This window comes from Girardinichthys multiradiatus, chromosome 23, assembly GCF_021462225.1.
Source record: "Girardinichthys multiradiatus isolate DD_20200921_A chromosome 23, DD_fGirMul_XY1, whole genome shotgun sequence".
In the NCBI taxonomy this organism is placed as follows: Eukaryota; Metazoa; Chordata; class Actinopteri; order Cyprinodontiformes; family Goodeidae; genus Girardinichthys; species Girardinichthys multiradiatus.
In genome coordinates this window covers 26,697,330-26,709,897 of record NC_061815.1, presented here as the reverse complement: position 1 = coordinate 26,709,897, position 12,568 = coordinate 26,697,330, and the positions used below count along the sequence as shown (strand labels likewise).

The 12,568-nt window shown below is 38.0% G+C and overlaps 2 protein-coding genes across 45 annotated transcripts in view; both read right to left on the bottom strand.

The window, feature by feature from the left end:
• Nucleotides 1-12,568, bottom strand: part of LOC124860211 (protocadherin gamma-C5-like) — a 295,710-nt gene that overhangs the window by 41,551 nt on the left and 241,591 nt on the right. The window lies entirely within an intron of this gene.
• Nucleotides 742-3,322, bottom strand: pcdh1g22 (protocadherin 1 gamma 22). The gene has a single exon (XM_047353335.1). The coding sequence runs from the start codon at nt 3,190-3,192 to the stop codon at nt 742-744; it is 2,451 nt and encodes an 816-aa protein (XP_047209291.1). The 5' UTR covers nt 3,193-3,322.

The following is a 12,568-nucleotide window of genomic DNA, read 5'->3' as shown; positions in this document are numbered from 1 at the left end:
CTAGATTGCTTTGTACAGTTCTGAATCCTATTGGCCCAGAGCGTCAAAACCTATAATCCAATAGGAAGGAGTCTGATTGCCACTCTTAAAGCAACGATGCAAAGCCTACGGTGTTTATGCAGATTATTATACACAAAGTTGATAAATTCATGACTTGTCAGACCTCATTAAATAAAAAAATTAAAGGAAAGAAAGAAAGAAAGAAAGAAAGTCGGTTAAAAAGCTGCATTCCTCTGAGCTGCTGTCCACCGTGTTATCCTGAACTCAAAATATATCCATTAACAGAATTAACCCATAAAAATCTAATTTCATCCATTGCAGTGCAAAACAAAAACATGATATCAAATCGAAAAACCTTATCTAATATTTACATTTGACTTATAAAATTGACGTGTATGTTAGTTATACACGAAGGGTACACCTCGATTAAAACAACGCAAATAGGACTTAGAAACACAAATTCTCTCATGTTTAATGCGTTTTTTTCATGCATTTGGAAATAAACGAAATATCCTGTTAAAATTGCGTGTTTTTGTCACGAAGTCTGGTGAATGCTTAACTTCAGCGAATATTAACAGTTTACAGAACCTCTACAGACTCAGCATATTGTTTATGCATCTGGGTCTCATTAAAACATAACCATTGGAATTTTGACTAACAAGGGCGAATAAACAGTAGACAAAACATTCAAATATTTAATCTTGTTTTTTCACAACCTTAAAACAACGTTAAATTAAATGATTAGCTCACCTGCTGGCTCTCAAAGGTCCAGGTGCTGTCGGGTAAAGACGCATCCAGAACACTGATGACTTCTCTAAAGTCTGTGGTGCTGCTGGGTTTGATCAAAGTGAAATCACTGTACTCTGACATTGGAGACATGCAGGACCTGAAGGACTGACTCTGAGACATCATGTCTCCTCCCAGGACCTCCACGTACTTTATAGGTCCATCAGTGTTGAGCTGAATCTGCAGGTTTCTGTTGGGGTTCTTGTAATCATCACAGTCGCTCCGTCTCATGCAGCAGCTCCCGTTTCTGCTGCTCCTGATGCATTTCACCGCTAAGATGAGAAAAGTCACCAGAGACAGCACGGACACCGAGGCCAGAGACAGGATCAAATAAAGGGTGATTCTGCCAGTTTTCTTGCTGGGCTCGGACAGTTTGTGTCGGAGGTCTAAGATGGGCTCATGGAGACCGTCCTCCAGTAGGATGGACACCGTGACGGTGGTGGACTGAACCGGTTCCCCGTCGTCCTTGATCTCTACCAGCAGCCTCTGAGAGGAGTCGTCCTGCTCGGACACAGCGCGTTTAGTCCTCACCTCCCCTGTGTACTGATTGACGGTGAACAGAGAGGCGTCTGTGGCCTCCGCCAGTCTGTAGGAGATCCAGGCGTTATGGCCCGAGTCAGCGTCCACAGCCGTCACCTTAGTAACCAGGTGACCCGCTTTAGCGGAGCGGGGCATCCTCTGATGAGAGAGGGAGCCCAGGGCAGCGGAGGAGGGGTAAATAACAGCGGGGGCATTATCGTTCTGGTCCCGGATAAAAACATGGACAGTGGCGTTGCTGCTGAGAGAGGGAGAGCCCTGGTCCTTTGCCTGAACCTGAATCTGAAACACCTTCAGCTTCTCATAGTCAAACGAGTGCATGCTGTAGATGCTTCCGTTATCTGAGTTAATGTAAACATAAGATGAGACAGAGACGTCCTGCACTTTAGAGTCCAGTATGGAGTAAGAGATCTTTGCGTTTTCACCAGAATCCAGATCAGATGCTGATAATGAGAACAGAATTATGCCTGGGGCACTGTTTTCTTTAACATATACTGCGTAGGAAGGTTGGGAGAAAAGTGGTGGATTATCATTTACATCTAAAAGTTCAACAACAATTGTTTTCTCACTCGTTAGCGGCGGTTTTCCCGAATCAGTTGCGGCTATCTTAACACTATAATGGCTGTTGTTTTCACGGTCAAGTGGACTATTAGTCACTAATGAATAATGTCCAGAGATCGACGGGTTTAACTTGAACGGGGATTTGGGTGACAAGGTTAATGTAACCTTACCATTATCACCCGAATCTGGGTCCCTTGTGCTTATTATTGCAATGACTGTTCCAATTGCAGAATCTTCAGGAACAGGTGTTGTTAAAGAGGTAACGACTATTTCTGGATTATTATCATTGATGTCAATTATTTTGATTTCCACACCACAATGCCCGTCCATCTCAGGATTTCCTTTATCTTTTGCTGTTATATCGAATCTGTGTAAAGAGTTTGATTCATGGTCTAAAACTCCCTCCACAGTTATAGCTCCAGTAGATGGGTTAATGTTAAATAAAGATAAAATGAGATCCGAAGTTTGCTCTGCAAATACATATTCAATTTCTCCATTTAGTCCTTCATCTGCATCTGCAGCTTTAACCTGCAGGATTTCGGTTCCAGGTTTAGCCCTTTCGCTGACATTAGTTTCATATAATTGCTTTTCAAACTGTGGGGCATTATCATTGATGTCGAGCACTATAACTGTAATTTCTGATGTTCCTGAGCGCACCGGATCCCCCCCATCCACAGCTGTGAGGATGAGGTTGTGTACGGCCTGCATTTCTCGATCAAGAGGTTTGTCAAGCACCAGCTCAGGAATTTTTCTCCCATCTTTAAGATTTTTAACTGTTAATTTGAAATGCTCATTTTTGCTTATGAGATATGTGCGTACAGAATTAGTACCGACGTCAGGGTCATTTGCACTCTCTAAAGGAAACCGCGCACCTGGATTTACCAGTTCTGCAATTTTCACCACTTTCTCTTTAGTAAGAAAACTAGGAGAATGATCATTTGTATCCTGTATTTCAATTTCAACTCTGTGCACCTGTAACGGATCATCTATAACCAGTTCCAAAGGCAACAAACAGGACGGTCTTTGTCCACACAATTCCTCCCTGTCTATTCTGTCGGTCACCACCAGCTCTCCCTTCCCCATGTCTACATTAAAATACTGCTTACCAGCCTCAGATGTTATCCGCAATTTACGCCGATACAGTTCAGGCACAAGCAAACTCAAATCTTTGGCTATATTTCCTACCACGGATCCCCGTTTCAGTTCCTCCGGGATGCTGTAGCGAGTCTGTGCATCTATTGTACTCCAAAAGAGAAAGATGTGATGCCACCACAGAAGCACCTGCCATGTCCGCAATTTATTCCACATTATTCCACGTCCCGAATCGTTTCACCCCAGTCCCAACCTCTTAACTGCAGAAACTGTTTGTAATCCAATGTAGACGAGGCTTGTAATTTAACAGTAAAACTCATGCTTCGTGCATCCATTCGTCTCCTCCTGTGCAGGACATTGTAATGCTTCTAAGCTGACGCTACTCGCTGAGACAGAGTAGATCTCTTTGTACAGCTCTTCATATGATTGGTGCATAGAGCAGAGGGATTTCTACCAATCTCGTCCACACAAAAATGACGTATTATCAAAGATAAACATTGGACTTAATTAATCTGTTAAATGAAAAAACAAATTAAATAAAAATCAACACTTTCTGCATCACTTACAGCTATTTTATAATATTAGTGTACTATAAATATTTAAAGGCAATAACCTAATTCACTATCATTAAAGCTTCAAGGGTGTAGATGGACAGATAAAATATTATCTATGCAATTGCTCAATGCATTATTAATCAACATCTTTTTTATCAACATAATCAGTCTCCCCTTTTTGTTGTGTGCACCTGCATGCTTGCAGATGCCTCTGTGGAAGAGAAGGCTCTTTGTTGCCTTCCTGTGGTGACACGAAGCCATTGCAGCCTGCATACGTCATGACGTACTCCCAGCTCATCTCTCAGCTTAGACAGAAAAAGAACTGTGACAGCGACTGACGTAAAATACCCGTATGGAGGTCTGTAGGGCAAGTGGAACGGGAGGGGGAGCGCACACGAAACAGGAAGGCGCTTGTTGCTGCTGTGATCTCTCTCCCTCTGTATTTTTATCTCTCTTTCCCTCTCTCTCTCACACACGCACAGACACAGGCATGCAGACACACGGTGGCAGCTAAATCTTTTCTATAAAAACAAATATATAAGCAGAAGCAAATAGGGTTCTGGAAACATTTATTTATTTTTTTTATTGCGGTTATATACTTTAATTTTATTGTAAGATCCTTTCAGCATACATATGTTGTATCATCCCGCGACAACGGGGGTTGTACCTCTTAAAATGATTACATTGTTCTAAGCCCTTAAGTTGATCAAGCAAATACATAAGAAACAGACTGCATTATTTTGAAACTGATTTGAAAATCAGAAATAATCCTTTGGTAAGTTTTCTGGCTAGATTCTTTAGAGAGCGGTGAACGGCAGAGGGAGATGTGGAGAGTCGTGTGTGAGAGAAAAGGAGAGGAGGGAAGCTCCCGGGAGGATTTCAGCACCACCGCCTGTGTGGACAGCGCCACACAGGCGGTGAAGTGATGCTGCTGCAAGCTGCTGTAGAGGCAGCCGCCCTGTAACGTCTGTCTCTGCAGGCAGCCTGGAACACAACACAACACAACTCACTTCATTTTGTTTTTCTCAGCAGTACATAGCAGCGAAACCGGGAGCTCATTTATTCAAAGAGATATTATTTGTATTGCTGTAAACACACAACCTGAACACAAGTGGGCATAGAAATGTTATTTGTGCAGCATTTCAAATTCTATGCAAATTATGTAGTATATTGATACTGTTGGGATATTTTGGAGATGTTAGATAATGGAACTGATGTGTCCTAAATAATAAAGTCAGTAGTTGTTTATGGTGGTTTAAGCTTATTCAGAGGATTTAGAGCCAGTCTTGTTGATTTTGTAGGTTTTGCTTTCCTTGAATAAAGCAGAATTTTGATGTTAACGGGTCAATCAATTTTTATAATTCATTCTTACGGCAGTTTTTTAATATCAACATCTGCTGTTATTGCCCTCTGGTTATGTAAAAGGAGAAGCGCGCGAACACACACACACACACACAACGCATGTAGTGAGCAGACATGTAAGACAAGACAAGACAAATAATAAGCATACAGCATCACTCTTAGAACTTGTATTGTAAAGTTTAAAGTTTGTGCTGACATGCATTAGCTTGTACAAACATTTGTCAATCACATTTGGCATGACATGTTTGCATGCATTGTACAATCCAGCACCTGCCAACTACATTTAAGACATTGTCTGAATGGGTTTAGTAAGGTGAACGTAAAAAGGGTGGCAAAAAATACAAAGCCTTTATTTGTTTAAGCTCAAAACAACCAATATACAATCAAACCTTGACAATATAATAATGTAACACCATTCCTGCGAGGACACTTACCTGGACTCAAAGAGGGAAAATATTTATTTTTGTCTGAGTCTAATTTTTTGTGTTAGGTCAGGGTGTTGTAGATAAACTGATAAATTTATGGATGCTATTATAGTTGTCATATGTACATTTATACATTTGTACATATATTTATTCCACTACTTTCCTTTTTACTTAACCCATATGCTTCACAGGGGGCATAATCTATGGCACTTGAGTCGAGCATGAGTTTCTTAACCACCTGGTCTTTACTGTTAATACCTTTCTTAAACCACATAAGCCTATTAGCAAGTTAAGCTGTCTGACACAACACAGTTCAGTTTAAAACTGTTTGGTATTCTGATATTTGAATATGTAGGAAAGCTAATTGTGTCTAATTTTCAGAATTAATTACAAATATTCTTCAGATGATGATAAAGAAATCAATGAAGTTTGATAAAACCTGTAATGACAACACTGTGCTTTGAGCATCAACTTACACAAAATATTTTAGATTAGTGTTGTTGGCAGTACGTTAGTGACTTTCAGTGAGATATAACTGTTTCATGGCACAGTACTTTGCAAAAGGCTTGAAACATCCCCCATTTCTTCCTATTGTTTATTGCAGTGTCAGACTCATCTTTGATCTTCAATCACATTAATCAATAGTTCTGTGGATATTCTGGAGGGACAAGAACCACTTTTATTTTAATTTTTTTTACTTATTTTCGATTCAATTCAACAGTTTTATTTATATAGCGCCGATTCACAACACATGTTGTGTAAAGGCACTTTACAAAGTCAATGCAATCGAATCATACATATTTTAAGTCGGGTACATAATTCCAATTAATCCTAACTATCAAACTGTGCAGTCGTATTCAGCTTATTATCCAAGTCCAATACTTGATCAACTTTGTTTTTCAGCTACTAAAGGTTTTCTAAACTTGAATGAGTGTTGTGACACCATACACGGTACATAACATAGCAAAGTTAGCAGTCTAGTCTTAGCACTTTATTAGCAGTCTATCACTAAAGCACAATCTGGTCTCAAAGTGTGTTTTCTTTATTCAAATATAATAAAACACCAAAGATAACAGTTTAGCAAAAACAAAAAATTACTTCAGCACCAATAAATTGATTCCCGAAAAAGCTGAGAACTTGGCATAGATAGGATGTCAACTGAAGGACAAATCATGTCTTAGGTCCTGTGTCATGTCTTTGCTGGATATTTTTTCCTTGTTTTATAAAGACAAAAATTTCATATACTATTTCTTTGGTCATATACTTTTTCAATGTGCCTATTTATATAAAAATTTCTAAACACACACATCACAATGTGCAGTCTTGGTAACTTAATAAAAAAATAAAGACAAGAATCAATGCAACACACTAGCCATAGTGCAAGGATTAACTTTTAAATACTTTAATAACTTTTTGAAAGCTTGTATAACTATTGAAGATAAGAGATATATAAGAGAGTCTGGATCCATGAAAGCAAAACACAAATGTGGTAGGCGTGAAATCAAACTTTTGCAGAGTACTTTATGTGACTAGATGTGCATCTTGCTAAAAATCACAGAATCTGCTTCTGTCAGAGACAATATTGGCAGTTTGAACACTACTATAAAACAGTTTGTGTTTAAATGATGTTAATGCATCATGAACCATGCATGATTGGCTCTCAGCATGTCTATGATGTTTGTGTGTGACTGTATGTGCTTTGTAGGTTATAGTGTGATTAATGTAGATATAAACTATGTCTTACCTTATTAAGTGAGTCAAGATTTGACACAAGTCAGGGAGGAATCAGGATCACCACGACGGAGAAAGAAGGACATATGAAAGAGAAAACACAGAGGAAAGAAAATATGTTAGACTGGTATACGGTATACACAGGCTGTGGGGAATGCATCACACTTACCATGAGGAGCACAACAAATAAAGTTGCAAGTTGTTTGGTGTTAAAGAGAATATATAATTTGTTACTTTATATATCTGTGTGAAGTGGTGTTTAAGAAAATGAGGGCTGTTAAAATTATACTCAAAGCCTTTAGGTTGAAAGAAGAGGGCTCATAAAGAGCAAAGAAATATATACGTATACAACTGCAGAATTTGTTTATAATATAGGCTTGGCATGTATTTTCAAAGGATTACTAAATCTTTAAGATATGAAAAACCAATGATCAAGTCGTATGCCCAGATGAGAGACCATAGTCAATAAAAAAAAAAGTGTGTAAATGTAAGATTCACAGGATTGTGTTTTTTTTTTTTTTTGTGTGTGTGTGAGTAAGAGACAGAGAGGAAAGACAAACAAACACAAATATGGATCTGAACATCATGGACCTGAAAAGTGAACTGCTGCTGAGCGGAGTAATAAATTTGCTTCAAAGGGAAATAAAAATAAAACAATGAAGTGTTGCAGGTAATGTGGTCTGTTAATCAAAATGTATCTTCAGTTTCTTTATATTTTCAACAGTTTTTACTAACTGATTTAGTCTAAGTGGTGAACATTCCGCTTCTGACACATCAAGCAAGTACAAAGATCTACCGCTACTATCTTTAAGCAATAATTATTAAAGTGAAACAAAAACAAGAACCATATCACATCATTAATGTATAAATTTCAGCCAAAAATACTGCATTACTGCACAGAACCACTACCCTAATACCAACAGCAGAGGGCCTCGAGGCGATGGCCTGAGACAAATCTATGCCATATTAATGAGGTTCTCTTCCTCCTGTTTGTCACAGCTGATGCAGGCATGAATGTCTTTGTGAGGTCAAATTTAAGCTTCTGGGACAAAGAAAGCACAATCTGCTTCATTAGACTGTACTGTAAGAAACTCTGTGAGAAACTGTACATGATATAACAATAATAAAAAAAAAACAGAAGGTTACTGTGTTGCTAATTTTAAACAAACCAAAAAAGATTTAATAATATATCTGTTATAGTCATTAAACATTATGATCTTTGGTTCTTGACAACAGGAGACCTTGAAATATTCGGAAATAAAGCATCATCAGCAGCCATTACATCCTCCACTCAAAGCTCTCTTTATCATCACACGCCCAAGATCTGAGGACACCTTAGCAAAACAGGGGTGTTTCCTGTCCTCTGAGATTCAATAAATATGTGTAGTTGTCAGATAGTCTAGGCTGCATCTGCTGCTGACCCCCATAGATACAGAAAATGGTACAGTCTTGCCTGTGAGTCAGCTTGTTGCTATGGTACTACATCCCACCTCCCACCCTGCTTCCTGCAAGCTTCTGGGTTGGTAAAAAAAAGAGCTCCAAAAAAAGCAACAACATGGAAGTGAAACATGGCAACAGACAAAAACAAGAAATAAGATTTTCTGATATACATATTTATATTTCTATAAAACCAGAACATATATGATACCTAAATAAAGCATATAATCATGTCCCCTAATAAGAAAAAAAAAACAAACAATACAAAGGATGCAATTTTTTTAAAGCACCACAAAGATTCATTCAGATGTGACTTAAAGCTTTTAAATTCTCGACACACATCTTTTTATAGACAGGATAAAACGTCCTACATTGACAATTTTTCTCTCCCTTTCTGTCTGAGTGTCTTTCTTCCTCTGCAGTAAAGTGATGCAGCTGGAGAGGGGGAGGGGAGGGATGCAGAAAATGAGATCAGGAGGAAAGAGGAGCACTGTTGGGAAACTAAGACAGGGTGATGAATAGTGGCTATACAGTTTTGTCAGATTTTAACGTGTTTAAACACACCATCTGAGTAAATGACAGTTATACAAATAATCAGTAGTGTAACGTATCTGCCTCAGCAAGCTTAATTTGATATTATGAGGTTAATGTCTTATTAGAGTATAAAGAAATTGAACTCAAAAACATACTTCGCAACTTGTTTGCCATGAGTTTAGGTGCACATCTTTGTTTATACCAGCCAAGCAAACGAGCAAGCGGACAAACAAACAACAGCCTCAGCTTAAAAACAGTGAGAAGCATAGAGAGGAGGGCTGAAGCATTATTCACAAAATTTAGGCAAAGTATGTCACAACTATGTGGATGATATCCCATGCTCAGGTCCCTAGGACAGTATTTTTCAAAAGTATCCATGCCTATTGAAGTTTTCACATTTTGTCATTTTAAAATCACATATGTCACTGATTTCATGTGACAGAACAACACAAAGAAGAGTATCATTGTGAAGTTCAAGTAAAATGTTGCATGGTTTTAAAGCTTTTTCCAAAAGAAAAGTATTATTTGTGGCATTCATTGTGTATTCAGCTCCTTTTACTTGAATAGCTCGAAATTAAATTTGGTGCAACCAGCTGTTTAGAAGTTACCAAATTGTAAATAAAGTCCAAAAGATTTTATTTTAAGTACAGTATACATACAGCAATTTGGTGAAGGCTTTAAAAGTTTGTTAGAGAACATTAGTAAACAAACAACATTATGAAAACCAAGGACGTTTTGGCCTACATGTAAATCCTCATTGTGAAACTTGTAGGTGGCAGTACCATGCTGTGTGGGTGGTATTCGTTAGTAGGGTTATATAAGTTGGTCAGAGAATATGGAAGGGTGGAGTCAAAGACGAGAATATTTTATAATCCGGTTCTTTGCTGAAGACTGGAGCAGAGTTTTAAAATGACCCTAAACATACAACCAGAGCTAATTGAAAGAGTTTAGCTCAAAACACTTTCATTTATTAGAATAGCCTCATCAAAGTCCAGACCAAAATTAATTCATAATCTGTAGCAGGACTTGAATATCACTGCTCACAGATGCTATATATCCAATGAGACTGAGTTTACACTTTTTTGCAAAGCAGGACAGGTAAAATGTTCAGCCTCTAGAAGTGCAAGCTGATAGAGACATACCCTAAACACTTTCAACTGTAAATGCTTTAAAATTAGTTCTACAAAGTACTGACTTAGAGGGGTTCATTACATTTCAGATTTTCAGTTTTAAATAAATAGAGAACCACGAGTCCCTTCCTTTCCACTTTACAATCATACACTAGTCTGTGTTGTTCTGTCGCATAAAATTCCAATAAAATACATCCAGTTTTGTGGTTGTAAAGTGTGAGAGGTGTGAATACTTTTGAACGGCACTGTATCTGCAATGTGTGAGCCATCTTGTAAACACATAAACAAAAATGTCTCAAAGTCTTAACATTAACCACATCCTCAGAAACCAAGCAGAAAGTACCACAGAGCCCTTCTGGCATAAACAGGGGCATACAGCTGCTCAACATGCTGCTCTGCTGGGAACCAGCAGAACCTCTTAAAGAACTGCTTGGGCCTGTGGGAAACAGGAGCATCTGCGTCTGATTAGTTAAAAGAAAGGTAACCAAACTGATGCATGGAGGTTGTGTAGGACACAGGATAGATGATAATTAAAACTTCAAAGGTGATCTTGCTAACACAAGAATCATAAAACAAGTCACTCAATGGGTGTAGCACATGTTCCAGACAGCCTAAAGTGTTGACTTGGTTGCAAAGATGTTTCAGAGAGCTTTGACCCCTATGGGGTAACTGAGATCAAAGGAAATTATAACAGTCAGAAGACGCCCTCGTCACTACTATAAAACTGGGGGAAAAAAGCCAAACTGCTTAGACTAAAAACAAGCAAAGCAAGCAACAACAACAACAGACCCCTCCTCGTGAAAATAACTCATTAACCTTTTTACCTGCACCTTTTACATCCATACCCTAAAATACATTTGGCACATAACCCAGAACTGTCCCATGCAGATTAGCTCATACCCACAATGACCTCTGAGTAGATTCAACAACAGAAAAAATATTCTCAGGGAACCATGCCAGAGTTTATTTTTCTTTTGTGAATTGTTGAAAAGAAAAACAAATTTTAGAGTAGGAATAATTTTTCAACATGGTATATCATGAATAAAACAGCTTCCATTTTACATCAAACAAAACCTGTCATGATAATGCAAAACAGTGGTTTTATGCAATAAATATTGTAAAAAAACAAAAAGGAATCAACGTGTCTTTCTGCATTTGCATGAACTTGCTATTTTTTGTCAGAGAATTTGAATACAATTTAAGGTGAAACCCTTTGTGACTACATTTTGTTCAGACTGCCTCTATCATGATTAATGATGTCCCTTATATCTGTTGTTATATAAGCAAACTCACTCTCCCTGTCTTGCCATCTCTCACCTCAATCCTTTCATATTTTATCAAGACAAATCTCTGTGTGCCTGTATCCTCCACACTTTGGGCAGTAGTTGTAGTCTTTTTTTTCTACATGTAAGATGTCCCTGTTTTCAACTCATTTCTTCAGACAAAGCAAGCTCCTGTTCAAAATGGCTGCTGTACATCACTAACACAACTGCTGCGCAGGGTTGCTGAGGCTGTGCTTGCTACCAAGTGTTTCCTCCCCTCCCCCACCTGCCTCTCTTCCTCTCACCATTATTTACAGTTTTCCTACCTTGTTGTCAGTCTCTCTGTGTGGTCATAAAATGTGCCCTCATTTTCATTTTCTCAACCACAATTTAAATATTTGATTACAACAGTATTCCACTTTTTTTTAATCATGTTTTACTCTGGTTGGAACAAAAAAAAGAGGGCTCCATCTTTCCTACATTTTGGTGTATGCACAGCACAGTGCTCATGATTAGATGAGCACTGTGCTGATTTATAAAGAGAAGTAGGTCACTGAAAATCTAGTGCATTGCATGGTTTGGTATCGCTCTGTGGCAGCTTTAGCACTATTGAAGCGTTGACTTTTTTAACACACATTTTAGTTATTAGATCTCTGCATCAAATCAAAACCAGGTTCTCTGGTATACATTTAACAGTAAACTATAAATTAGTCTGTAGGTAGGGTACAGGTGTGTCTAAATATACAGAAACATCAAGTAACATCAAGATGAACATAGTGCATTTAACCTCCAAAATCTTTACTTTACAAATTCAACACAGCAATACGATTAGAAGAAATTAGGTAGGATGCAAAGAGTACTAAAAATGTAAGATATTATTTCTTAAACACATTTTAAAAACTGTGATTGACTGAACCTTTCTAAAGACACACAGGTAAATAAAACTATAGCCTCTGTTTACAACCCAGAACAAAGACCAGGAAAAAATAAATATACAAAATTTAGAAGATGCATTTTGCAAACACAGCAAGTTAAGTTGTATTGCAAAATAACTATATATACTCATTATCAATCTAGTTAATTGTTTAAGTTTTACGACCCAAAATAAGAGGGACGAAACTCGATGTCTGACCCAGAACCAGCCTGAGGGACTGCAC

Coding starts and splice junctions, on each gene's coding strand:
- pcdh1g22 (XM_047353335.1), bottom strand. CDS start 3,192: ATGTGGAATAAATTGCGGACATGGCAGGTGCTTCTGTGGTGGCATCAC.